Raw genomic sequence first — 27258 nt, 5'->3', positions numbered from 1 at the left:
TATTTGTCATTGCACATAGGAACTGTAGTTTCTACACTTGCATATTCCTGGGCCCCCAAGCACAGAGTAGGTCTCCAACTTCTGATCCTATGGAGGCGGAGGCACGTAGCTGAATGCAGAGGGTTACTTTGCAGTGCTTTCAGGTTGTATTAAAGTATTTCTACCAACATAGGCACCTCCTACCTCAAAAACAGAACACTAATAGGTCATCTGGCAAGTTAGATGAGACACGGAAAATAAATACTAACCTGCCTTTTCCAACTGTCAATGGAACAATTTGAAAAGTGAAATGTTAGTATACATTAAACAAGACAGTGTCACAGAGGAGGTGGGATTTGAGACTTTCCAGGCAAGAGATGGACAAAGACCAGGAACCAAGAAAACAGTGGAAATGGCACAGACCAACCAGAGGGTGCAGGCTGGGACACAGGTGAAATAAGATGGAATGGAGACTGGATAGACACGGAAAAGGTCCTTTAAATGTGGTGGGCTACAGAAACCATCGAGGCCTCAGGCAGAGTGTGCAGTCTGTATGGCAGTGGCGTTGCGATGGATGAGATGGGGAGGGACTACCGGAGAGGTGAGGCTCTGGAACAGGAGTCAGCTGAACAGTGCCATTTAACACATGTCTGAGGGTTTTAATGGAAAAGGCGAATTTATTTATCTTTATATTTTTTATTTCAGAGAGGGAGATGGAGAGATGGAAACATAAACGATGGGGATCATTCATCAGCTGCCTCCTGCCCCCACTGGAGATTGTGCCCTGACCGGGAATCCATGCCCTCCTGGTTCATGGGTCAGGCCTGAAAAGGTAAATGTAGACTGGTGTCTTTATCATTCAAATAAAGCAAATGATACAAGGAGAGGTGCCCAAGAAGATGGTTGAAAGTGTTCTACTAGAAACAGTGAATTTACTAAGAAATTTTCCCCATCATGGACATAAAACATTCAGCATAAAACATTAAACATCAAAACGTCACATCTGGATCTAAGGAAGTCCTTGCAGTTACTTCATGTGGTTTGAAACATGCCCGTCCAGCTTGGATGGTAGTACCAGGTCAAGTGAAAGCAACACAACACACATAATATGGGGAAATTTTCTTCATTTTTAATTTACAGCAGAAAGAATATAAAGCATTCAGAAAACATTTTCCATAGTTTAAGGGCAATTCAAAACATTTTGCATGGTTTCCAGCAGCTGAGTTCCTCAACAGACCCATTGATTCAATGATGCTTTACATGCACAATTACAAAAATAAAACTTACAAAAAAGGAGACATCTAGACTAGTTTTACATGCAAGTCTCAGGGACCCCCCGTTGGGCGCCAACTACTGTGTGGAACTGCCATAAGCGACCGTGCAGCCAGAAAGGGGTTCGAGTTAGTGTCTTTGTTTCGTTCACACAGTACAGCTGATTTCAAATGGGTAACAAGAATAGCAATGAAATCTTCAGGAGACAGAATAAGATTAGCTATTTTTTTTTTTTTTAATATATAATGAAATCCTACTCCTGGCACTTGGGAATTCAGATTATCCAAGAAAGCTGCGCTTATCTATCATCTTCTATTCAAAATGAAGATTCATAACCAAGGAAAAGGGGGTCAGAAGTGCTTCGTATCGGCGGGAGTGTGTCGGCACCTCCCCTAGGATTCACAGTTTGTACTGCTGCTTCCTGTCCCCTCCACGAGAACCCTCCCAGTTCTCCCTCCGTCTTTCTCTTCCCGAACCGTCTAACTCACTCAGCGAGTAATGTAGCATGTGGAACACCAACACAATAGAATGAGTGTGAGGGTTAAAAAGCAAACCCACTGAGGTCATTACTCTTGTCAAAAGATCAGGTTTGTTGTTGTTTTTTGTACCAGAATAAATGGAATAAACATCTAGATTCGGCATTTAAGATAGGATATTCTGAGAGAGCTGGCTTTCACGTTCTATTCCCATTTAGGAATGCAGGTGTGTGTGTGGGTGTGTGAATGACTGTGTCCTCCTGTAGGTTAAAACTGTGTAAAATAAAAGGGGTTGTGGGGGTGAGGGTGGGACTGCAACAGCTGTAACATAACCCACACATTGAAAAGAACAAAACTGAGTCAGCTCAGTTTACAAATGTACAGGTGGCGACTAGCCGTGGGGCTGCCACTGTGGTCGAAGCTGATCACAAGCAGTAAGACGTATACTGTACAGTAATTTGAGGTTGGCAGTGAAAGGAAGTAATTAAAAAACAAGTACAATTATAGAAAAGGCACCAAGAGCACTGACCCCAGTTTTTAACCTCGGTCCTGTTGTGTCTACCTTCCTTCTGAAAAGACACCAGTTTAAAAGCTTATTTGTGAATATTTTTAGGCTTCACAACGAGCCTCGAGTTGTAACTTACAGTTGGCAGCCAGAACCAAGACAACAAAACAAAAAAACACAAAAAAACAACAACGCACGACTATGTCAGCTCGACACCAACTGGTCCTGAAACGTAACCTGGGAATTTTTAAACTGGCGTCGGCAGATGTGAACTTGATTCTCCTGGATTGGACGTTGGTACTGAAATGTTTAAAAGCATCCGATTTCTTTGGCTCCTCGTTCTGTGAAAATAGTCATATGCCGTGACATCCCTACAGGACCAGTCTGCATCTTTTAAGGTTTTAGCTATTTCTTTTGTGTGCAATTCTTTTTATTACATTTTCTGATTTCCAGCAGGAGATATGAAAATGTGAGACATTTTTTTTTCTACCTTTCGGACTATTTCTTTTGTCAGGGTTTGGTCGTCCTAGGTGTTCTTTGTTGGAGCGAGTGGATGGTAGTAAGCTGTTTGCGGATTCATCTTATGATTATCTGTTTAGCAAAAGGAACTTAATTTTCTTAAGCAATATTAGCATTCACATTACTTGGCACCATTGGCAAATTTTTTTTAAATAAAATAAAATAAACTCCTGATAGCCAAAATTAAATGTAAACATATCCTTTTTTTAAGTAATGTTACTCTGCCTTTTCTCCTAAGTCTAAATACAGTAGCTCTTTTTTTAAAATTTTTTGCAGTTTAGTCATGCTTTAGCAAAATGTTCTTCTAAAGAACATTTAAAATAAAGTACTCTTATAGTGAAATAAAGTTTTTTTTGTTTCATTTTACAGACCATAGCCACTAATGCTTTGCTTTTGTTCATTTCTTTTTTCTTGATTTCATGCACATATCTCTTTTGTTTTAATATATACAGTATATACAAACAATACATCCACATTTTTCTTGCTCATTCAGACAAAACTATACAAATAATTTTATCTTGCCATGTTATTGACCTTTGTGAATAAAATATTTAGCAATTAATATAATCCCTTTCAAGTATTTCTCACTTTCCATCTCTACCTTCTATATATACACAGAAACTGCTCCGTTTGGATGAGATATAGCCAAAAATATGGAATTTACTGGCCAGAACGCAGCACCACACTGATCTTTTAGGTGGCAAATGTCCAGGCAAGGTTTATGATTCCTCGGAGTGACTACACTTCCCAGGGTTACCGGAGAAAGCTACATGCTTTACCGATTCTCTGAGTAACCCTCATTGCACATGAAAGTAAGGCAAAAAAATTAAAGTGCTGAACATGAGAGGAGGGATGCGATGATTCCGCGCAGGTTCTTGGGAGGGGGTGGGGACAAGAAAACAACTCTTGACGCCGGAAGCGGTTTCTCCTTATTTCCCATGCATTACCCGTTTGCCACGCCCGCCCCTCTGCAAATTTCCACAAGACATTAAAAACCTGCAGATTTTTTAAAAGTTGCATTAAGTGTGCTGTAGAGGTCAAAACAAGAACAAACATAACAGTGAAGGAAATGAGAACGCACGGACGCAATCGAGATTGGGATGACCGAAGCCCTCCGCCGACAACGAATCCCGAAGAGTCAGCTTCTCGGAAGGAACTGGCAGGTGCGGGAACAGCGTTCTCTCGTTGCCAGTGCATCCCACCGCCTCTCCCCTATATTTTTTGGTATAAATATTTGTACAGTTTCCACGCGATGTTTGAGTACAGCCCTATGTGAGCGGGAAAGCGGCTGCTTCCCCAGAGGGAGCCTCTCCCTTCCTCGCGGCGTCTGGTTTTCCCGCGATCCGACAGAAGATTTGAGTTCCATGATGTCTTGCTGATCAAATTAAAAGTTGTCCATGAAAGTGCAAATGCAATGAACAAAACATTCCTGTTAAAATCCTGCAGCTGATCTCTCCAAAACTGCAGAGGGATTGTGTGTGTGTGTGTGTGCGTGTGTGTGTGAGTGCATGTATGTATGTGTGTGTGTGTGTGCGCGAGCTTGTGTGTTGTTGCATGTCTCTGCTAAAAACAGAAATGAAAACAGTCTGAAAAGCAATGTCACATTGCTAAGGGATGCTGCTGTGTGTCTTCAAGTTCCTTGGCCCTTTTCAATTCTTTCACTCTGCAAGAGAAACACAAGACACCAGGTGATAACTACGGAGCGAAAGGGACCAGGTCCAGGAAGGGCAGTCCCATTCCCTCGAAAGTAAAAAAAAAAAAAAAAGAGACAACGAAGAAGAAAAAGGAAAAAGACGATTTGAGGACTGAGGGCCAAAGAAACCGGTTTAACTGCAGGGGGACATGCTCCAGAGGAAGGCAGGGCCCCTCCGGAACCCCGGCTCTGCCGCCACCTGCTCCCAACACAAAGCAGAACTGAAACTACTTCACGGATCGGGCGCTACAGTAACGTGTGCGCCTCAGACAATGTTCACTGGTCACACAGCTTTCTCCTCAGCCGGAGGCACCACCACCGCCCTGCAGCTCCTATAATTCCAGGCGATGCCAGCTAGGGTGCGGCCTGGCCTAGGGAATGTGCTGCCTTTGTTCAGACTCAGGACTGCCAGGGGCCTGGGCCCTGAGCTCACACTGTGCAGCTCTCGGGCTCACTCCCGGGAAGCCTGGTGTCCGTGCTCCCGACGTGCTTCCTGGAAGAGATGTTCCGGGCACCACCCACCCCCCATACTCCCAGGACATTTGCCACCTCTCCACCCCCATACCGCACGGAAGGGACTTGGTTCCAGTTGTCCAACAGGGTGTGCTGACCACATCCAAGCGGAACCCTGCCCGAGCCCTGGAAAGCTGACCTCCGCGAAGGGTTTGCTAACGACGCCTCCAGTCCGCGTTTTAACGTGAGCGCTCGCCGCGGTGTTTGCGCGTGGCCCCCTGCCGCAGGCAGACCAGGTGCCAGGCCAGAGGCCTGAGCTCTGGGAAGAGTGTTCTCACAGCCAAGACCCCGCCTTCGTGGCAGAAGGATCACATGCCAGTGACCCCGGGGACTGACCCCCCCCCCCCCAGAAGTGGCAGTTTCTCGGGGCGGGGGCTGTACTTCCACGGCCTGGCGGGCCAGCTGGCTGGCTGTCTGTCTAACGTGGGTCTTGGGAATACGGACCTCTAACACAGAGGTCAGTAATGTCTCTCCCGGTACCTGCAGTTCTACTGGCACGTTTACATGTACTGCAAAGCCGATGGAGTTTACTCTCTGAATAAACGCGAGTGGGAGAACACGTGTGGAAACCCAGTGGTGAAGGAGAAAGGTGCTTGTTCCAGAGGCGGCACATCTGCTGGGACAGCGGTTCAAGACGCCACCGGCTCTACTGGCCGCCTCCGGGCAGTATCGCTCCCACCGTATCATCATCGACACGAGAGAGGAGGGCAGCACTGGGCGCCTTGCTCGTCTGATTTCGTTGCTGAACACAGCAGCCCAGCTCCATCCAGCAGAGGATTGTTAAGACCGTTAAACCCGTCTTTATTAACAGGTGCGTTTAGAAGCCGCGGCTGTGTTCCTAGCTGCACCCTGGCCTTATTTAGTTTTAAGTTTTATCAGGAAATGCACGGTGGTTCGCTAAGTGCTCGGGTAACCTGGGCATGACCATACAGAGGGGTGCACCATTCCAGGTCCCTGGTTTTAGACATGCGGACTTGGTAAGCCGGTGGCTTTTTAAAAATTGAAACATGCTCTCGTCTGCGTTCAATTTTTAAACATGCAACGTCTACACTAGCAGCTCTTTGGCTGGAGAAATGCAAGGCATGCAGCGATGCCACGTGTACCTCTGGGCATGCAATGGTCTGCGCCTGCTGAACCAGGGCCGACGTGCATGCTTCTTCGAGTGCCACATCTGGCACAGGGCCCGTCCACAGGCAGGCGCGGGGCCCGTCCACAGACAGGCGCGGGGCCCGTCCACAGGCAGGCGCGGGGCCGTCCACAGACAGACAGGCGCGGGGCCCGTCCACAGACAGGTGCGGGGCCCGTCCACAGGCAGGCGCGGGGCCCGTCCACAGGCAGGCGCGGGGCCCGTCCACAGACAGGCGCGGGGCCCGTCCACAGGCAGGCGCGGGGCCCGTCCACAGGCAGGCGCGGGGCCCGTCCACAGACAGACAGACACGGGGCCCGTCCACAGACAGGCAGGGGCCCATCCACAGACAGACAGACACGGGGCCCGTCCACAGACAGGCGCAGGGCCCGTCCACAGACAGACAGACACGGGGCCCATCCACAGACAGGCGCGGGGCCCGTCCACAGACAGACAGGCACGGGGCCCGTCCACAGACAGGCAGGGGGCCCGTCCACAGACAGGCAGGGGCCCGTCCACAGACAGGCAGGGGCCCGTCCACACACAGGCAGGGGCCCGTCCACAGACAGGCAGGGGCCCGTCCACAGACAGGCAGGGGCCCGTCCACACACAGGCAGGGGCCCGTCCACAGACAGGCAGGGGCCCGTCCACAGACAGGCAGGGGCCCGTCCACACACAGGCAGGGGCCCGTCCACAGACAGACAGACACGGGGCCGTCCACAGACAGGCGCGGGGCCGTCCACAGACAGGCAGGGGCCCGTCCACAGATAGGCGCGGGGCCCGTCCACAGGCACACACAGGCGCGGGGCCCGTCCACAGGCACACACAGGCGCGGGGCCGTCCACAGGCACACACAGGCGCGGGGCCGTCCACAGGCACACACAGGCGCGGGGCCGTCCACAGACAGACACGGGGCTCCAGCTCGGGGCGGAGCTCTGGAGGACGGAGAATTCTTAACTCCAAACCGGACAGCACGGACCAAAGACAGCCGCTCCCCTGCTTTCTAGAGGGAAACGGGTGCTTTAAAAACACCAAGCTCCTCACGGAGGGGAGGGGAGGGGGGGGAGGGGAGGGGAGGGGAGGGGAGGGGAGGGGAGGGGGGGAGGGGAGTGCAGGGGAGGGGAGGGGGGGAGGGGAGTGCAGGGGAGGGGAGGGGAAGGGAGGGGAGGGCAGGGGGGGGGGAGGGGAGGGGAGGGGAGGGGAGGGGGGGAGGGGAGTGCAGGGGAGGGGAGGGGAAGGGAGGGGAGGGCAGGGGAGGGGGGAGGGGAGGGGAGGGGAGGGAAGTATAGCCAGGTGGGTTTCAGTTTCATAGGGAAGAATCTGTCACCAGCTGGTCACGACGGGTCTAGCGTGGTTTTTTTAGTTAAAACTGTCACATCTGTGTTTTTGCGGTTTCTCTCTGAAATAATTACAATAAAAAGCCAACTATGTTTTCGTAAGGCTTTTCGGCTGCCATGTAAGCACTCTGCCCTGAAAGGAGGGCTGCCTCACACACGCTCCGCGGTCCACACGGGGAATGAGGCACGGAGGCTATCGGACGCGGTTTCAGATGCACTCGCCTCCCGAGCTAGCTAACGTGGAGAGCTCAGTCTCAGTTTCGCGCTGAGGGGCTTAGCAGGCTGGCATTGGAAGTGACGTCGAAATGACGCAGGTATCCTGGCTGTGGTTGGGTTCCCAGTCAGGGCACAGGCCTGGGTTGCAGGCTCAGTCCCCAGTAGGGGGCGTGCAGGAGGCAGCTGATCAATGAGTCTCTCCCATCATAGATGTTTCTATCTCTCTCCCTCTCCCCCTCTCCCTTCCTCTCTGCGATCAGTTAAAAAAAAATGACTCAGGTATGTTTTTAAAAGCAGGAAGTCATTGACGGACTGTGGAAAAGGGGGAGAGAACGCTTATGTTCTGACGGCTTCACAGGCTACTTAAGACCTGCCGCCTTCTCCAGTGGTCAGGACACACCTCTCCCCAGGCTGTGAATGGCGGGCGAGGGGTGGGTGGACATGAGCTGCCCCGGAAGCAGGCACTCCAGTTAGCAGGCGGCAGCGCGGGGTCCGAGGCCACCGTTGCCTCCAGTACCGCAGGATAAAAAACAAGTGTCCTTCAGGTTCTTCCTTTGTTGTTTTCCCAAAACACCAGATAGAAAACGCGTCTGGAAAATGTCCACGGCCTGAGGGAAGTGTGTTGTTGAAAACCGATGACAATTGCATTTTCCATTTCTAGGATGTCATCCTTCGTAGGACCCAGCTGTGAGCTTATTACAATGTTTCGGAGAGAAAAAACACCTCCCCACAAAATGTAGGCGTCGATTTTCAACACAGATTTGAAATGTGGAAAGAGTGGGTCTAAGCAGCCAGCGATGGGGAGACTGTCGGCCTCCCTCTCCAAGCTGCGCCGTGTAGGCCCTGCTGAGGATCTCACAGCCGCCCGACTGGAACCGCATGGAGTCAATGGGACCGGAGGGAAGGGTGGGGGTAAGACGGGTGTCTGACTGTTTTAAAAAATATATGTATTTTATTGATTTTTTTACAGAGAGGAAGGGAGAGGGATAGAGAGCTAGAAAAATTGATGAGAAACATCGACCAGCTGCCTCCTGTACCCCTCTCCTCCCTCCCTCCCCCCCATTACTGGGGATGTGCCCATAACCAAGGTACATGCCCTTGACCAGAATCAAACCGGGGCCTTTTAGTCCGTAGGCCAACACTCTATCCACTGAGCCACACCGGTTTCAGCTGTGTGACTATTTTGTTTTCAATCAGTTATCAATCCCATAAAGTACGTGTGGATGTCATACCGTCTCCACAGAAACAGAAAACAGTGAGTTCTCTTACTGAAGTGGTTTAGAACAACACCCGATACTATCATTTCTGTTACCAACGTCTAGGGAATAGAGTTCTCAGATCAGAGTGTTTCCAACAGAGACAGGGACCTGTCGCTGGCTTCCCTTATCCAAGTTACAAGCAATCCCTCAAACGCACAGGTCAGGCCAACTGAAACTACGTCCACCACGAAGGACACTCAGCGGAAGCCCGGCCACCATCTCGGGGAGTGTCTACCTGCTCACTCATATTTCCGAACTTGCTAGGATGAGTTTGTGCTCCTTTTCCATCATAATTCTTTGTGGTTGTCCATCTCTGGAAGAAGGTTTTCCATCTACCTGTGAATACTGCTCTATCTTACAGACGCTGCATTGATACGGCCTATAAAACAACGGGAAAAGGCAGTGGAGGAAAAGAATTCAATGCTATAAACCACATGTGTCAAACACAAGGCCCGCGGGCCAAATCCATCCAGCCAGGCCTTGCAATGTGGCCTGCACCGCGCTGTCATCACTGCACTCCGCTGCGTTTCCATCACAATAACAGTTTATGACTGTTCAGTAAACCATTCGGCCCGCGATTTAGGCTGGATTTTAGATTTTGGCCCCTTCTCTGATTGAGTTCGACACCCCTACTATAAACGGAAACCAAAATCCATTGATTGAGCTGGTTTCAATAATATTACCTATACTGTCAGCATACTTTCCAGCATGCAGACTTGGTCAACATAAACCAGAACTGTGGAAACTGGAGTTACCCTTGGAAATCCAGTGCCTACGGCCACCAGACACGCAGGTGTTCACTGAACTGCCACTGGGCTGGGCTGCACAAACCCGGCTTCGGCGGGGGCAGGGGGCGGGGCCTGTTTTCTGCCAAGGGCATTTGGATATTTATAACATCGTTCTCAGGCCACACAAAATTATCAGCTTAAAATCAGCCTGCTGTGTTTGGTTAAACATTTCATTCACGCGCCCCTAATGCCTTGGCAGGGCCAGACCCAATTTGTCCTCAGGCCTCCTACGGCCCTCGGGCCCGATGTTCCCCACCCTGGCTTAGGCCACTGGGTTGTGGTTCTCGAGGGACTGTGCTCTTTCGGTGCCAAGAAAGACCTGCACGTCAGGGTCCAGGCCGCCTAAGGCACGTCCTGTTGTAGCTGCACTTACTCCTGAACGTCACGACACAGACGCCAGCAAAGCTGTCTCCTCAAACGGGCAAGGACAGCGAATACAGGACAGAAACCACAAGGGAGGCCCGGCTGTGCCTGCCGAGAGCGGCCAGGGCCACATTCTGAACCTCCTCCCAGTGACCTGGAAGACCGTACACACCCAGCGGCTGGAGTGGAGGGATCGGGCCAGCGGGATCAGACCTGTGACCATTCAACTATGAAGGACAACCCAGGATGTCCCCAGGCATTCCGGGCCACACCCCCCCTTGGGGTGCTGCTGCGGTCTCAATAAAAATGAAAAGGAGAAAAAAAGAATGCACTGAAGTGATGTATGAGCAACAGCACCGATAGCCGGCCAAGTCCAGAGGCTCCTTTCCAAGGGACATCCCACGACCGATGACTCGGGGACGGCAGGCGCGGCTCCTGGGGAGTGCAGGCACCACCGCTTCATGGCACCCACGCTGGGTGGCACCCACGCCGGGCGGCACCCACACCGGGTGGCACCCACACCGGTGGCACCCACGCCGGGACAGCACCCACGCCGGGCGGCACCCACGCCGGGCGGCACCCACGCCGGGACAGCACCCACGCCGGGTGGCACCCACGCCGGGACAGCACCCACGCCGGGCGGCACCCACGCCGGGACAGCACCCACGCCGGGTGGCACCCACGCCGGGACAGCACCCACGCCAGGCGGCACCCACGCCGGGTAGCACCCACGCCGGGCGGCACCCACGCCGGGACAGCACCCACGCCGGGTGGCACCCACGCCGGGACAGCACCCACGCCGGGCGGCACCCACGCCGGGCGGCACCCACGCCGGGCGGCACCCATGCTGGGACAGCACCCACGCTGGGTGCTCAGCCAGGGCAGTGGTTGTTGAGTCCGTGGGTTTGGGCAGCGGAACCTTGCCACTCTGGACGCCAACAACACGCAGGGCGGCCGGGTGGCTTTCGGGTCAGGTACTTGTCGCTGAGGCTGCGACAGCTCGGGGGGAACTTTGGGAAAGAGGCCTTGCCGCTTTCCAGAAAGCTCGCTGGGATTGCAGAGCGAGAGACAGAGGCCCAATAAGGAGGACCCGGGGGCGGGCGTCTGCTTTCACCCCCCACTGCTCCGAGGCCCCTTTCCTGGAAGAGGCAGGAGAGCCGACGTGGAGGCGGGAACGACCCCTTGGTGACCCGTCCCACACCCAGGGCCACTCGGAGCCGCCTCAGCAGACGGGGCCAGAGAAGTGGGAGCTCTGCTCCCTCTCGGCTGGACAGCCCCCTCCAGAGCAGCACGCATAACAGCGCGGAGTAGAAGCAGAACGCGTGAGGACCCGCCGGGGACACCTCACAGGGCCTCGGCGTCGGCTAGTTACCTAGGTGATGGCAGCATCTGGCAAGTCAGGTGTTTGGAAACCCAGCCGTCAAACAGAGAAAAACGTGGGGCTTAACATGTGTGTCCAAGCCCGGCTGGCGTGGCTCAGAGGCTGAGCATTGACATAGGAACCGGGAGGCCACGGTTTGATTCCCGGTCAAGTCAAGGCACATGCCCTGGTTGTGGATTCAAACCCCAGCAGCAGGCCGCCGATCCATGATTCGCTCTCATCGGTGATACTTCTGTCTCTCTTTCAAAAAGAAAGATAAAAAGATAAATAAAAAATGTGTGCCCAAGAGTGTCACCTTTGCTTTTTCCAACTGGGACTCTTTTATTCCAGTGGGACAGCTTCACCCCCTTCTCTGAACGTGGTAACTCAGCCAGCCCGCTCCCGGGAGAGGCTGTGTGGGCCCCGAGCGTGGCCTGTGAGGGCCCGCGGTCATGTGACAGGTCACAAAGCCCATGCAGGGTATTGCTCCAGAGGGGGCGTCTGTCCACTTGTTGCTTTCCAGAGGCGGCCGCTCTGATCTCGAACTAATACCCCAACGAGCAGCATGTGAAGGCCCGGTGGAAGCCGTTCTGCCTGGAAGGAAGCGTGGGCCTTCCCTCCTGCCCACGCTGTGAGGACCCATCGCTGCGGGGCCCATTCCTGACCGTTTCCCTCCCGCGTGGGGATCCGGCTTTCCGCTATCAGATGGAGGAACCTCCTGTTCCCGCCCGGCACAGCCCCCGGGCGGCAGTGCTCCCATCGGGTGCACGGGGGTGGGGGGGTTCTGGACCTCAGCCATCCTCCGGGCGCCGGCCGAGAGCAGCGGGACTCCCGAGCTCACCAGGGAAGGCGGGAGCTGTCGGCTCCACCTCCGTGTCCTACGAGCCTTCTCCTAACGGACAGCGAGGGCGTCCATGGCCGACGCACCCAGGATGTGAGCAAAGCCGGAAGGTGCTGTGAAGGCTTTTTCAGCCTCTTTGAGGCTGAGCCTGCGGGGACAGCCGGGCTGGGGGTGGGGGTGGGGAGTGTCCGGTGCTCTGCCTTCGCTTTGCCCAGGGGGAGACGGAAAGTGGGGCGCGTTCCTGGTCGCTGTGCTGTGCCATCGGCCTGTGTCAGTCCTGATGGCCACCATCGTCCACTGACCCAGGAGCCTTCGCTGTGTCAGCCGGGGGCTGCGGCCAGCAAGGTTCCACAGTCCCAGGATGTTTAATTAAGTTCCAACTAGTTCTTTCACGGGGAAACGGCGATAAAGTGCAATATCATCTTCCTTCATGCAAACTCCAGGGACACAGGTTCTCCCGAGAACGTTCTGACTCCAAGAGCAAGTTCGACCTGGGACCGAGAAGGGGCGTGTCCCCGTGGAGTCTGTGATGGGACGGAGAGGGCGCCATCGCACTGGCCGTCAGACAAAGCCAGAGGCAAGCTCTCCCTGCAATCACAGGGCTAGGTAAAGAGCATTCTAGAAGGATCCGGAAGCTTCTCAACCTCCTCTCCCCAGACCCCCCAGGCTCTGGGCGCAGGAGGCTGTGAATCCCGACTTCCTGAGACTTGTGGGAGCTCAGGGCGGAGAGCAGGAGGCTTTCCGTCCCTGTGGAAACGAGGCCTTGTTTCGGGAGGAAGTGATAAAAACTCAGCTCTCCCGTGGGTGTGGCTGGCAAACGCCCGTGGGCCAGCGCGGCCGTGCGTCGCTGTGAGGGCCATCTCGTCAGAGGGCCACCCACTCTGCCCGTGAACTCTCCTCTGCTGTGTTCCAGCCGCCGTGGCAGAAGCCAGTGGCTGCCATGGGGACGGTCTGACCTTTGAAGGAAAAGCCTGCAGACCCCCGGCTGCTAATACGATGAACCGACATGAGCGTGGACATGTGCCGGCAGCGGAGAAGGACACCCCGGAAACCGGGGGGCGACAGGCGCTCTGCAGGCTGCCTGTCCTCACACCTCGCCGTGACCGTGCGGCGGGTCAGTGCAGAGCGAGGAGGAGGTGCAAGGTGAGGTCGAGAGAGAGAGCCACGTTACACTTCCGGGCACCTTCCTTAGCACGACGTACGTCCGTGTGAGACACACGGGGACAAGCTCATGTGCGTGGGAGCCTGTGTTTGGGGACTAGATTCCCGGTTTTAAACCAGATTTCTGGCACGAAATCCTGTCCAAGGCCCGCCTGGCGGGGACCCTCACCCCGCTGCCTGCTGACACAGGAGCGAGGCCTACGCGCCATCATTTCCTTAAAATGCAGGTGATGGGCACATCGCCTCTTAGCTACAGCGCAGGCCCCGCAGAGGGCGGCCTCACACAGCGCCCCCAGAGGGGGGGCCTCACCCAGCGCCCCCAGAGGGGGGGCCTCACCCAGCGCCCGCAGGGGGGGCCTCACCCAGCGCCCGCAGAGGGGGGGCCTCACCCAGCGCCCGCAGAGGGGGGGCCTCACACAGCGCCCCCAGAGGGGGGGCCTCACCCAGCGCCCCCAGAGGGGGCCTCACCCAGCGCCCCCAGAGGGGGGGCCTCACCCAGCGCCCCCAGAGGGGGGGGCCTCACCCAGCGCCCGCAGAGGGGGGGCCTCACCCAGCGCCCCCAGAGGGGGCCTCACCCAGCGCCCCCAGAGGGGGGCCTCACACAGCGCCCCCCAGAGGGGGGGGCCTCACCCAGCGCCCCCAGAGGGGGGGCCTCACCCAGCGCCCCCAGAGGGGGCCTCACACAGCGCCCCCAGAGGGGGGCCTCACACAGCGCCCCCAGAGGGGGGCCTCACACAGCGCCCCCAGAGGGGGGCCTCACACAGCTGGCTTTGGCTGTAAACGCCAGAGGTCAGCCCCGCACACATGCCCACATGTCACAGGGAACGTCGGGGCCGATTCTGAAAGGTGGGCTCTGGGCACTGACTTACCTCGAAGCGTCAGGGAGGGGAGATCAGAAAATAAAACGGGAGGGACAGGGGGACGGGGCAACGGACGTTCTAAACAAGATATTCATTAAACTTCAAAACGCCGATGCCACCTACCGAGCCTTCTTGCTTTAGAAACTCGGCCGCGGACGAGAGGAGCTCGAGAGGCAAACGGCCTCGCGCCCAAGTTCCCACGCGCTCCCTGTTCCGGCCTTAAGGGCCCCCCTCCGCATGCCCTGTGCGGCCTCCAGCCCCCTCGCTTGCTCATGCATCGGGCCTCGGCACCGGCCCTCTCCGCCGGCCTCCTCCAGGAAGTAGTGTTAGTACCGGGGTTAGTTTCACTCGCCCCTCCTTTCATTCCGAGGACGTGAAACTGACGGGCATACTCGGCGCAGCCCCATGCAAGCAAGCAGAAAGCAAAGACCGAACCCGGAGGAAGGTGCTGGGCCGGCAGGCAGCGGCACTCACCCTTTTGTACAGCCTACGGTCCGCCAGGGGGCTTCAGTGAGACAACACCAGACAGCTATTAGCAGGGGGCCGACAGGCTCACACACAGCTTTACTTCAACACAAGCAGACAGTTTAAAAGTGGTTCCCGGGGGAGGGGGGGTGGTGGTGGGGGAGGCGGGTGGTCTGGAGTGTGAGATGAGCAGGTAGAGAATCCACCCATTTGTTACTTCTTATGTATGCCCCATTGTTATTGTGTTTGTGTAATCCTCACCTGAGGATATCTTTTTCCCCCACTGATTTCTAGGGAGAGAGAGTTGGAGGGAGGAGAGGGAAAAACACCTCCCGCGTGAGTCCCTACCAGGGCTGGGGAACCTGCACTGAGGTATACGTGCCCTTGACTGGGAGTTGAAGCCGTGATCCTCCAGTCGACAGGCAGGCGCTCTAACCACTGAGCACACCAGCCAGGGCACCAGTTTGTTTCTAAGACTAGGAACATTGGTGTCATGTGACAAGCCACAGCCTTCCTCTGAGCATGCGGCTCAGTGACCCTGATGGAGACAGGAGCTCCAGCTCCCAGGGCACAGACCAAGGAGTGGAGTGAGTGCCTATCTCAGCTTGCGTCCAGAGTCCTAAGGGTTACTGCAGCCTCCCTGCCCATTTCCAAAAACCGAACCAGGGCGGGCATGGGACCGAGAGGGCCGTCCGGGCCTTTTACCCCACATAACGGACACACTCGGAGTTCATAACCTGACACTCTCCTCCTCTCACGCCTCCCCGTGGCCGCCCAGGCCGCTGGCGTTAAAAAGGCGCCTGGCCGGGAAAGCCTCCGTGCCCGCTCCGCCCGCTAACGGAAGAGGCCTCTGAGAGCAGGCGCAGAGGGGCCTCTCACCCCGCCCGGTGAGGACAGGCCGGGCCTGGCCACAGAGCGCGCTCAGTCACAGGGACTGCATCGCCGGTCCTCGTGGCCAAAGCCGAGGCCAAGACCAGCAGGAACAGGAAAGACTAACCTGCGACACCTGGGTTTGCCGGCCGTGGCCTCAAGGAAGGACGGGAAAGGCCATTTCCTTGACAACGCCTGGGAAGCAGGCACCGAGCCGCCCCGCGCAGGGGAGGGGGCCCGGGGGCTTGGGCTTCACAGGAAGAGGAGGAGCCGGGAGGAGGGTGCTGACCTGCTGAGTGCGCCGAAAGGGCCGGGGGCTCGGACACCCTCCTGGGGAAGGAAATAAACCCCTCTTCGGGTGCGAGGACTCCGCGCCGGGCAGAGGCAGGACGGGGACACAGAGGCTGGTGTGGGTGAGGCTTGTGGGACTGACCTCGTTACAGAGCACAGCTCACCCGCCACCCGGGACCTGCCTCTCCTAGCCAGACCCGCCGTGTCTGCATCCACGGGGCGTCTCCTGGCGTCTCCCCGGTAGCTAATCCAGGTGGAGAGAGAGCGGGTGGCTCCTGGCAGAGCACCCTGGCCTCTGGGCACCCGCCTTATCCGAAAGGAGGCACTTTTTAAGGATTTTATTATTGCTCATGTGTGGCTCCGGCCCTGGTCCCTCCTGTCGCCACAGATATGAGTTTTTCATTCATTTAAGTAAAATGACAGGTAGCCAGTGAGCCCCTGTGAAGGCTCAAATCAAAATGCTTCCACAGTTCGCAAGCAGATGGCTTAGGAGTAAGAAGAACGAAAGTGGGAGGGAATCTCTGAGGAATTGGACTGGACTTGAACATGGGCTTTCGGGGCGACTGGCCGGGCCGGGCCACGAGCGAACAGCACGGCTCCCGGTGCACGGAAATGCCAGGACCATAGGGACAGCGGCCTGGGGAGGCCTGAGCAAAGGAAAATAACTGCACCAGCCCCCGGATCCAAGGACAGAGCCTGATCCTCACTGAGCAAGGTCCAGCTGGAGGAGCCACGGAGAAAGCCCGCCGCCTGGCTCCACAGGGAGGGGCGGGGTCTGCGGGGTCCACTCTCTGCTGTGGGGTCCACTGTCCGGGCCTCTAACCTCAGGGCTGCGCCCCTCCCTAGCTTCTCCCGGTCCCTCCTCAGCCTGGCTTTCCTGGGGGATGCCAGAGCCTGCTGTCTGCCGAGCGTCCAGCAGAGGGCGCCGGCCACTCCCGGACAATCCACTGTGTCTTTGGGGAGAGAAGAGAAAGCCTGTCTGTGTTGTGGACACACAATAGCCCAGTGAGGCTCCAGGGTGAAGAGCAGACAGCAGCACGGCATGGAAACCACAAGCCAGAGGGAAACGGGGGATTAACAGCTCGTCCAGCTAAGCTGTCCTCACGCCGGATTAAAACAGAAACGAAATCAAAACTGGTCTGGAGCTCCGTTGGGCACTGTGACCAGCGTTCAGCACAGCAGCTCAGTCCCCAGTTAGGAGATCTAGGTCCTGGTGTGACCGGGAGGCTCGCCCTGACTCTCTGCGGGAGGTGGGGGAGATGGCTCTCGGAGGGAGTGAACGAGTGGCTCAGAGATCAGGCTGTTCTGCTGGCTGCGATGAGTCCAATGCACAGATGAGATGACGATGAAGGGACCTACCTGTGACGGCAGCGCCGTAGGAACCGCATTATCTTCCGAGCAGCCTGGTCCTGCTTTTTGGTTAGCAAACTGCTCCTGCACAAAAGCCAGAGTGTGTCACCGTCACAAGGAGGGAAGTGTGGGCAGGGGTGCCAGGCTGTAAGGAAACAGTTTGCGTAGCAAACCCAACAGCGGAGCGGGACCTTCTTCAGGGACCAGTGAGGGGTCATGGGGAGGGGGGAGTGGGGAGCGGGGAGTGGGGGAGGGTGGGGGAGGGAGGGGGAAGCACCCCCAGCTTGCCGGAAACCAACGTGACACGGACAGTTGATGTCAGACTGTCCTCCCAGCTCTGCCTGGCGCTCGCTCTGCTGAGAGAGGCGTCACAGGCTCGTGGTCTAAAGGGACCTGCTGCCTCTCTCTCCCTTCGGGCGACTGTTTCCTGAACTCGCTGTCGCCTGTCTCCCGGCCTCAGACACACTCCCCCCGGCCCCCCCTGTGGAGACAGTGTTCACAATGGCCACCTGGCCTCTGCCCACCTGGCCTCTGCTCACCTGACCTGCACCCACCTGAACTTCTGTCCACCTGGCCTCTGCCCACCTGACTTGTGCCCACTTGAGCTTCTGCCCATCTGACCTGCACCCACCTGAGCCTCTGCCCACCTGGCCTCTGCCCACCTGGCCTCTGTCCACCTGACCTCTGCCCACCTGACCTGCACCCACTTGAGCCTCTGCCCACCTGGCCTCTGCTCACCTGACCTGTGCCCACCTGGCCTCTGCCCACCTGGCCTCTGCCCACCTGACCTGTGCCCACCTGACCTGTGCCCACCTGACCTGCACCCACCTGAGCCTCTGCCCACCTGGCCTCTGCACACCTGACCTGTGCCCACCTGGCCTCTGCCCACCTGGCCTCTGCCCACCTGGCCTCTGCCCACCTGACCTCTGCCCACCTGACCTCTGCCCACCTGATCTGCACCCACCTGAGCTTCTGCTGCACGATGACTGCGGTCCGGCGTGCCGGCCGCCGCTGGCCGCACCTCCGGTAGCTGCGGTAGAACTTCTGGATGAGCACAGCCGCGCGCCGGCTCTGCTGGAACTTCTTCTGCTCGTAGTAGCTGCGGAACTTGCTCTGGATCAGGATGGCGGCCTGGGTCATCTTCTTATACAGCGCGTACTGCGGAGACAGGGACAGCGTGACCGCACTGCGGAGACGGGGCAGAGCGGGACTGCGGAGCACACGGGCCGTGCTCGGCTCTCGGCGGGCGGCGGTGGGAAGCCCCTCTCCCCTTGCCGTGTTCTCCGTTTCCAGCTGGACCACAAACCAGGCAGCCAGGCTTCTCTCCACCTACCTTTCCCAAACGGAAACTATTCTTCTAAGGGACACCCCCAGACGATGTAATGCTTTTTAAGGTGCTTTGTTGCCCCTAAATTCCAAAATATATTGCCCTACTTGAAAAAAGCTTTTATTTTATTTTATTAATTTTTCTAAAATTGATTTCAGAGTGGAAGGGAGAGGGGAGAGAGAGAAACATCGATGATGAGAGAGAATCATTAATCACTGCCTCCTGCAAGTCCCGCACTGGGGTTGAGCCTGCAACCTGGGCCTGTGCCCTTGACCGAGAATCAAACCGTGACCTCCTGGTTCACAGGTTGACACTGAACCACTGAGCCACACTGGTTGGGCAAAAAAAAAAAAAAAAGAATTCTTAATAGCAATCACTTAGACTCTGAGCAATCTGAGAAACACACACGGAAAGGAAACGGTCAGTGTTGAGGATGAATCCCTGCTCTCCACACTTGGAACCGTTTTGATGCTTCCCAGTCCCCTCACTGTCAGCCCATCAGCACACTCCCGAGTTCCAAGGTCCCAAACACAAGGCTTATCATGAAACGCTGACACCTTCGAGCCACTCTGACCTGCAGGAGACGAGCACGCAGGCGCCCGCGCCAGGCCAAGCCCGGGAAGCCGCTGTCACCGGACCCCCCGGGCCAGCTCGGGGCTGGCGGCCGCGCCCGGGGGGGGGGAGGATCTGAGCCTCTTCCCGCTCAGTCTCCGGGCGGGCGCTCAGACTCAGAGCAATCCGTCTGTCAGAATCTACGTCTGTGTCCCTCAGGACACAGAACACGACTCGGGGGGCCCAGGAAGCACTTGGCTCACAAGCGGGCAACTTACCATCGGAGGGAGAACGCTCAGGACACCCTGCGCCTAGCCTGTCTGCGTGTCTGCGGTGGAATGGGGGGGCGGAGGGGGCTCCAGAGCATGCAGGACCCGGGCCCTCCTGCGGGGACCCTCTGGACTAACCTGACCTGCTTTACTCTCCCCTTCGCCCAGGAGTCTTTGGGACCTGGACGCCGGGTCCCTCAGAGCCGCAGGGGCCCTCCCTCCCAGCCGCATGCCCGGGGAAACCGGGCAGTTTACTTTGTGGTTCAGGCGGCTGGCTGGGATGGAATCTTCAGGTGGACACCAGCCAAAACGGCGTCCAGCTATTGGCACTGAATAAGCACGAGGTCCCCGGAGGACAGACGCCCTGCAGTCAGCGGGCCTGGCGGGGCGGGGCGGGGCGGGGTGGGGTGGGGATGGCTGATTCATGACCCTGCCATCGGAATGGCCCCTTGGTGTCGCTGGTGATGGGAGTGGAGTTTGTGACTCTGGTGGAATGGTTTGTGAGAGGACTGGGTGTGGCATTACCTTCAAGACTATCCATGTCAGCTTTGGGGGAGAAACAGAGAATACAAGGTTAACGTTAGATCGCTCGGCGGAGGGAAGCTGCAAAGCCAGAACCAATGAGACTCCCACCACCATCGCTACCAACAGGAGGGCGAGCTGGCTGGGTGCATGCCTTCCGCCTTCCAAAGACTCGCCACCTCTGGGTCAGTGTTTCAGTCAAGAACGCCTTCCTGCCCTGACCAGTTTGGCTCAGTGGGTGGAGCGTCGGCCTGCGGACTGAGGGGTCCTGGGTTCGATTCCGGTCAAGGGGATGGGCCTTGGTTGCGGGCACATCCCCAGTGCGGGGAGTGCAGGAGGCAGCTGATGGATGTTTCTCTCCCACTGATGTTTCTAACTATCCCTCTCCCTTCCTCTCTGTGAAAAAACCAATAAAATATATTTAAAAAAAAAAGAAAAAGAAAAAAAAAGAATGCCTTCCGTCCTGCTGGCTGTTGACAACACTTCTTTGGGACCGGGATTGAAAAGAAACACCTAGAATTCAGACTTGGGAATAAGTCCCTGTTGCCATCACAGGCTTGAAGCTGACTCTTGGAGCCATAGACACCCAGAGAGTCTATGTGCTGAGGAGAAGCCTGCCCACCAAGGGAAGCTGGCGAGCGGAGCAGCGCCCCCTGCCGCCGGGCTGCGGGAACTGCGGTGTCAGCGTTTACACAATAAACCTTCATTTTCTGGGATCGTGAACTCAACTGGCTAAAGCCGAATTGGCCCCCTCCCCTTCCCCACGCAGGAACAGAGCAGAGAGAAACTCGGTAAAATGGCAGCCCGCCTCGGACACCAAAGCCCAGGTCGTATCGAGGGAACGTAATCCCAAATTTCTCTGTGGCGATGATACCCCTCGGCATCCAACAGTCCCCCAGCAAATATGTCAAACCCACATGATCAGAAAGCACAACCCGATGGAAGGTTCCAGAACCTCCCGACAGGACTGAGCTTGAGCAGATGAGCCACTCAGAGCTCCATCGGGCAATGCTTTCTATTTCCTAACCCCTCGGGATGGGTACAAAGATGTAATATTTTCTCAATTTCCCTGAACCTCAGCCTCTGTGTCTGGAAGACGGACATAAAGTTGTTTCCTCTAAATGACGGTAAGGAGCGGATGAGACGATGTCCCTCTGAGGGGCTCTCCGAGTCGGCCCCCCTTCCCTCCCCTCTGGCGGGAGCTGTGACCTGCGGGTTGTCCCGGCCACAGCCCCAGGGCGGGAAAGAGCACGCGGCTGCCTCTCCCACATCCCTTCACTGAGCACCGCTACGGCTCTCAGAGATGTTTGTGATTCTTCACCACAGAATGGAGAAGCAGTGGCTGAAAGGAGAAGCGGCTGAGGATGACGACACGTAGACAGTTCAAGGTCAAGGTTGACAGCCAGCACTGACCTCCAGCCGCCAGTCAACTCCGTGAAGCCCTTAAATCACCATGGGGCTTATGGGTGAAATTATGGCAACACAGACCCTCACAGGTCAGTTCGCCAAAGGCCAGAAACCGGGACAAAAGTGATTGTGTGGCCTCGGTGACGTTGCCGTTGGTGCCGTTTTCCTCTTTCCCTGTGTCTGGCACACGTCCTTCTGCTTTTAACCAAGAGGCAGCCCTCGCCCCGGGCCGGCCTGCTGCCCTCGGGCAGCCCCCAGGAGCGTCCTCGGCTCAGTCCCAGGGCCCTGCAGGTGGTTACCTGTTTGTACTTCCGGTAGCAGCGCTGGATGACGGCAGCAGCCACTTCCTGCTGTTCGCGCAAGGGTCGGCCCTGTGGGGGCGGGGGGATGGGGGAGAGGAAAAATAAAACGTGATTCTGTATGAGAAATGTCAGGGTTCCTGTGGCATAAAGAGAAGCATCGCTCACTTCATTAACTTTCTCAGAACCAAGGCCCCCAGGTTTACCAAAATACAGTGCAGTGAGAAGTATACATTTAAAAAATAAATAAACGTACAGAATAAATCTCCAACCATTCTTGCTTCTAAATAGAGCTATCCTATCTGGTGTTAGCTGACCTAAAAATATATTCGTTTTTGCCCGGCCGGTGTGGCTCAGTTGGTTGAGCGCTGTCCCATGCACCAAGAGGTCATGGGTTCGATTCCCCATAGGGCACATGCCTGGGTTGTGGGCTTCATCCAAGTAGGGGGCATGCAGGAGGCAGTCAATAGATGTTTCTCTCCCTCCCCCCCCCCCTAACATCAATGAAACCATATTTTAAAAACATTTTCATATTCAAAGTAACCAATCTGGTGCCATTTGTCCAGGGCTCCACCTGTGTCCTCTGAGACCCCAGGCCTGCACGTACAGATGCTTCACCATACATTTTAGGGGTTCCTGGGCTGCCCGAGGCCAGGTCCCTGGCCTCCAGTTAGGAGCTCCAGCCTTAGGCCATGAATTCCTTGTGGCTGAGGCGTCAACTTCCTTGATATCAACTAAATGGCAAGTGTCTGTTTCATGACCCACAACATATCGCGATGACCACAACCATCGCCCTACTGGTCAAACTGTTGTCACTAAAGCTTCTGAAGATTATTAATAATCCCCAGTGACATGAATTAGTAATTCCAATTAAGAACCTACAGACTCAGAGGGAAGAAAGAAATGGTAATGTGGACCTAGCTGGTTTGGCTCAGTGGATAGAGCACCGGCCTGCGGACTGAAGGGTCTAAGTTTGATTTTGGTCAAGGGCACATGCCTGGGTTGCAGGCTCGATCCCCAGGAGGGGACATGCAGGAGGCAGCCAATCAATGATTCTCTTTCATCATCGATGTTTCTACCTTCCTTCTCCCTCTTATTTCCGCTCTGAAATCAGTAACATTAAAAAAAAAAAAAAAAAAAAAGGAGGAAAAGGAACGGCTGGGGCGTTGGCGGGAATGCTCGTGCCCTCCGCTCCCTCCGGGGCCCTGAGGAGGAGGGCTCAGGCCTCGGCCCCTGTACCTTGTACTTCCGGAAGGCCGTCTGCACCAGCCTGGCGGCCTCGTAGAGCTCGCGCTGCTCGTGGTCGGACAGGGTGAGCTGCGCGAACTCGTTCTCCACCTTCTCGCTGCCGGACGCGCTCAGGAACTCCGACCAGTCGGCCGCGGAGGGCAGGCCGGGCCTCTCGAAGGCCGTGTCGCTGGCTGGAGAGCCCCCGGGGCTCAGGCTGGTGTGGGAGGCGGGGGTCAGAGGCTCGCCATACGCGCTTCTGGAACGAGACGGGGTGCGGGGGAGGCGTGACTCATCGGGACGACACAAGGCACCCCGATGTGAGACAGACGGACGTGAGCCACCGGGGCCACGTGGGCTGCAGGAATGTGCTTTCATTCTGGCGCCCAACACCCCGACTTTGACGGTCCTTCCGTCAGCAAGTTCACCCGGGACCCTGCCACGCGTTCAGCACGAGGCTGAACCCTAAACCCACTGAGAACCCTGCCCGTGTGACTCAGGGGGAACCTGGGATACGCCATCTCACGGGCTCTGATGTGGGAGAAACATGGTGGGAGCAGAGGGCCTGAGCCCTAAGTGGCCTCACTTAAAAAACAGGATCTTCATTGTTGACAGTATCACAGATGTCCCTCCTCCTCCCCATGTGCCTTTCCCCAGCACGCCCAGGCCTGCCCTGCACGGATGTCCGTGTCCGTGGGTCTGTGTATCTGCACTAAGCGCTTTGGCTAACCTCTTCTCCTCACCCCTCTCCTGAGACGTGGCGGCCTGCCCCATGCTCTGTGTCTTGGGATCTGTTCTGCTCAGGTTTGTTTTGTTCGTTAGGTTCCACACGAGTGAGGTCGTGTGTGCTAGTCTTTCTCTGGGTGTCGATGCACCCAGCCTTGTCTGCACGCATCTGCCGTCGGGCAGCTCCCTCCCTCGCTTAGTGAGCTCTAACCGCCCGGTATCCTCAAACCCGTTCGCCTCCCAGGCCCCGGGAGACCCGGAACATCAGACGCGGCGTCGGACCTGATGTGGGCGGCGCTGGGCAGGTGCTCCACGTCGGCCAGGTAGCTGGCCAGCCAGCTCATGGTGCTGCTGACGGTGGCCGCCTCCGCCCGCTCCAGGGCCGCGGGCTCCACGGGCCCGAAGGTCTCCTGCTTGATGCGCTCGGGCGTGGCCTCGATGATGTGCTCCGCCAGCGTCATCATGTTCACCTGGAGGAGAGGCAGGGCGTCAGGGACTCGGAGCCCGCCACCCGCCCGCCTTGGAGAGAGAGGACGCAGGGACCAGCTTGCCCTCCACCCCATCTACTCCAGCATCATCGTTAAGCTTTACACTATTCCCCCAATTACCTCCCAGTCCTATTTTTTAAAGTATATTTTTATTGATTTCAGAGAGGAAGGGAGAAAGGAGAGAGAAACATCAGTGATGAGAGAGAATCAATGATCGGCTGCCTCCAGCATGCCTCCTCCAGGGGATCAAGCCTGCAACCCAGGCCTGTGCCCTTACTGGGAATCGAACCGTGACCTCCTGGTACATAGATCAACACTCAACTACTGAGCCACACCAGCCGGGCCCTCCAACTTCTATTTTGGCTAAAACCTTAGTCAAGTCTTACGGCATCCTGGCTGGTGCTGCTCGCTCCTCTCAGCTGGGGCCACCCTGACTGGCACTGACCGGGCAGTTCTCCAGCACGTTGTATGAATGAGGTGACACCAGTGGTTACCTAACCAACACCCAGCCCGCTGCCTGGGGAAAAAAGAAAATCAAGCCAGGACCTACTTCCTATAGGGGGAAAATATCCCCGCTTTTCCGCCCCTTTGATATTGGCTCTTGATTTGAGGAAGAAGGTCCTGCCTTGATTTTCTTTTTCTTACCAGGGAGGAATTCGTGTATTTTATTGAAAGCAAAGGGGGATTTCTGGAGACTAAGGAACCTGAGCTGCCACCATCGGCCCCGTAACCACGTGGCAGTGTGAGAACAGCTCAGGCCCTCAGTGAACTTCAAACGCCACGGAGCTGACTTCTGATCGCTGCACAAAGGCGATGCATTTAGATGACTTTAAACCAAGCCACAAGCTCAGTCGTTGGACCTGAAAAAGATCTCGACGTTCATTTCTAAACTTCCCAGCTTGTGGGCAGAGAAGGTAAAGACAGCCTTTACGTGTGCAGCTTCGGGTTTTTATTTAAATTCTCTCCATGTCCTGGTGTCCGAGCAATGTTCACAGATGTGTCTTGAATCTCTAAAAGAAACAACTGTGGACATTTGCTCTGTGTCCGAATTCCATGCATCTGCATCAACACGTGCCACCTATAAACACTCCAGTGAGCCGAGCTTTCCGATGTACGGTTCAGTCTGAGACGGGGTTAGTCTCCCACCGCGATGAAGGCGGTGGTTCCACATCTGTGCTTACTAGCTTTTGCGTTCACTTTTAAAGCTGTGCGGTTAGGGACACAATGGTTCATAGAACTGCACTGATAACATATAAATTACATGTACCTAATCATACTATTCACTTGAATTGTACTGTTTGTCTCTTTTCTTTTAACCCATATTTGTCTGTTGTATCTCTTCCCATCACTTTGTTTTCTTGTTTCATTTCATTCTAGTTGTGTCTTATACAAGCAGCATAGAGTATTTTGCTTTTTTTTTTCTACTTTTACTCAATCTGAGCACCTTTTCTTTCTTTTAAAAAAATATATTTTACTGATTTTTTTTACAGAGGGAGGGAGAGGGATATAGAGTCAGAAACATTGATCAGCTGCCTCCTGCACACCCCCTACTGGGAATGTGCCCGTAATCAAGGTACATGCCCTTGACTGGAATCGAACCTGGGACCTTTCAGTCCGCAGGCCGACGCTCTATCCACTGAGCCAAACTGGTCAGGGCTGAGCACCTTTTCATTACAGAATCATCAGTTACCACATGGGAATGAATCACGTGTAAAAACATTCCCGTTCTGTTTTCCATTTATTATTTCTGTGGCTGCCTTTTACTTTGCTGCCACTCCTGAATTTCCCTCCGACGGGGCAGGCGTGTTTTCTCCCGCAGAGATGCAGGTTTCTGTGCTGCCCACGAGCCTGGCATCTGACAAGCGCGTCTCAGCCACACGGAGCCGCTGCCGTCAGCCGAGGAACCCAGCACAGCGGCTCCTAGACAGGAGGCCGCTTTACCACGTTCCCTCCACCCACTCCCTACCCCCGGGTTTGGTAAAACACTAATTCAGAATTTTAGTTCCGGGTTTTTTTAAACTCGATTTCTTTCCCATGTAGGAGCCCCCTCTTAACAACTGCCTCACTCCCCCCCACACTATTGATGACCATGCAGGCGGATCATTTACTGTTTCACTGTTCACTCCTCCACGGACTCTGGCTTGCCATTTTCTGTTGTTTCATCATCATCATCATCATCGTTATTACTTTTAAAATATATTTTACTGATTTTTTTTACAGAGAGGAAGAGAGAGAGATAGTCAGAAACATCAATGAGAGAGCATCATCGATCAGCTGCCTCCTGCACCCCCCCCCCCCCCCCCCCGAGGATGTGCCCGCAACCAAGGTACATACCTTTGACCAGAACCAAACCTGGGACCTTTTAGTCCGCAGGCCGACGCTCTATCCACTGAGCCAAACCTGTTTTGGCTCATCTTTATTTTTATTATTACTTAATCCTCACCTGAGTGCATGCTTACTGCTTTTAGAGAGAAGGGGAGGGAGACAGGTAGAGAGAGAGGGAGAGAGAGAGAGAAACATCAACCGGATGCCTCCTGTACGTGCCTTGACCTGGGACTGAACCTCCTGAAACCTGGGCATGTGTCCTGACATGGAATCGAACCTGTGACCCTTTGGTGTACAGGATGACACTCAACCAACTGAGCCACCTGGCCAGGGCTTTCATTACTTTTCATTCCTATTGTTTCACTGGCTGAATTGCTTCCTTAGAGGCTGATTTTCCCTCAGATACGGACTCAACGTAGCAACATGTTCTCTCCAGTTCAGGTAAAATACCAAGGGGATCCTTAAAGGTTACCTTCTATTCCGGCATCAACGCCTCGTCTGGGAAGCTGGGGCTCTAAGCAGCGCCAGCCGAGGGACATTTAAACAAATAAAAACTCAGCCCCCGAGTCTCACCAGCCCTGCAGCACAGGCTCAGCGTCACTCGCTGGGCGGTGCACACACGACGTTTCCATTGGAACGTTCTACATGCTCCACTCAGTTCCCCTCTTTTGAGCTACGGATCTTCCCTGTCTGGTGATTTATTATTAAATGTCTGTGAATATTGCCGAAACTGGTTTGGCTCAGTGGATAGAGCGTCAGCCTACGGACTGAAAGGTCCCAAGTTCGATTCCGGTCAAGGGCATGTACCTTGGTTGTGGGCATCTCCCCAGTGAGGGGTGTTCAGATCACACAGTGGAGGGAGGAGGGGGGGG

At 55.6% G+C, this 27258-nt stretch overlaps 1 protein-coding gene across 2 annotated transcripts in view; it reads right to left on the bottom strand.

The window, feature by feature from the left end:
* Positions 1–1086: 1086 nt before the first annotated feature.
* Positions 1087–27258, bottom strand: part of CAMTA1 (calmodulin binding transcription activator 1) — a 551076-nt gene continuing 524904 nt past the window's right edge. Inside the window, exons 17-24 of one of the 2 annotated variants that reach the window (XM_036460843.2) lie at positions 23856–24043; positions 22860–23106; positions 21621–21692; positions 19918–19938; positions 18209–18402; positions 17254–17328; positions 14743–14773; positions 1087–4414 (exon numbers count right to left, since the gene is read on the bottom strand). In XM_036460843.2, the coding sequence (XP_036316736.1) occupies positions 4382–4414; positions 14743–14773; positions 17254–17328; positions 18209–18402; positions 19918–19938; positions 21621–21692; positions 22860–23106; positions 23856–24043 (861 nt within the window). In that variant the 3' untranslated portion in view covers positions 1087–4381. The remainder of the gene's footprint in view (positions 4415–14742; positions 14774–17253; positions 17329–18208; positions 18403–19917; positions 19939–21620; positions 21693–22859; positions 23107–23855; positions 24044–27258) is intronic. The other variant, XM_045570571.1, reaches the window with a different exon arrangement.

Source organism: Pipistrellus kuhlii, unplaced genomic scaffold (assembly GCF_014108245.1).
Source record: "Pipistrellus kuhlii isolate mPipKuh1 unplaced genomic scaffold, mPipKuh1.p scaffold_m20_p_34, whole genome shotgun sequence".
NCBI lineage: Eukaryota > Metazoa > Chordata > Mammalia > Chiroptera > Vespertilionidae > Pipistrellus > Pipistrellus kuhlii.
The sequence above is the reverse complement of the archived record's forward strand: the minus strand, read 5'-3'. Positions and strand labels throughout refer to the sequence as shown.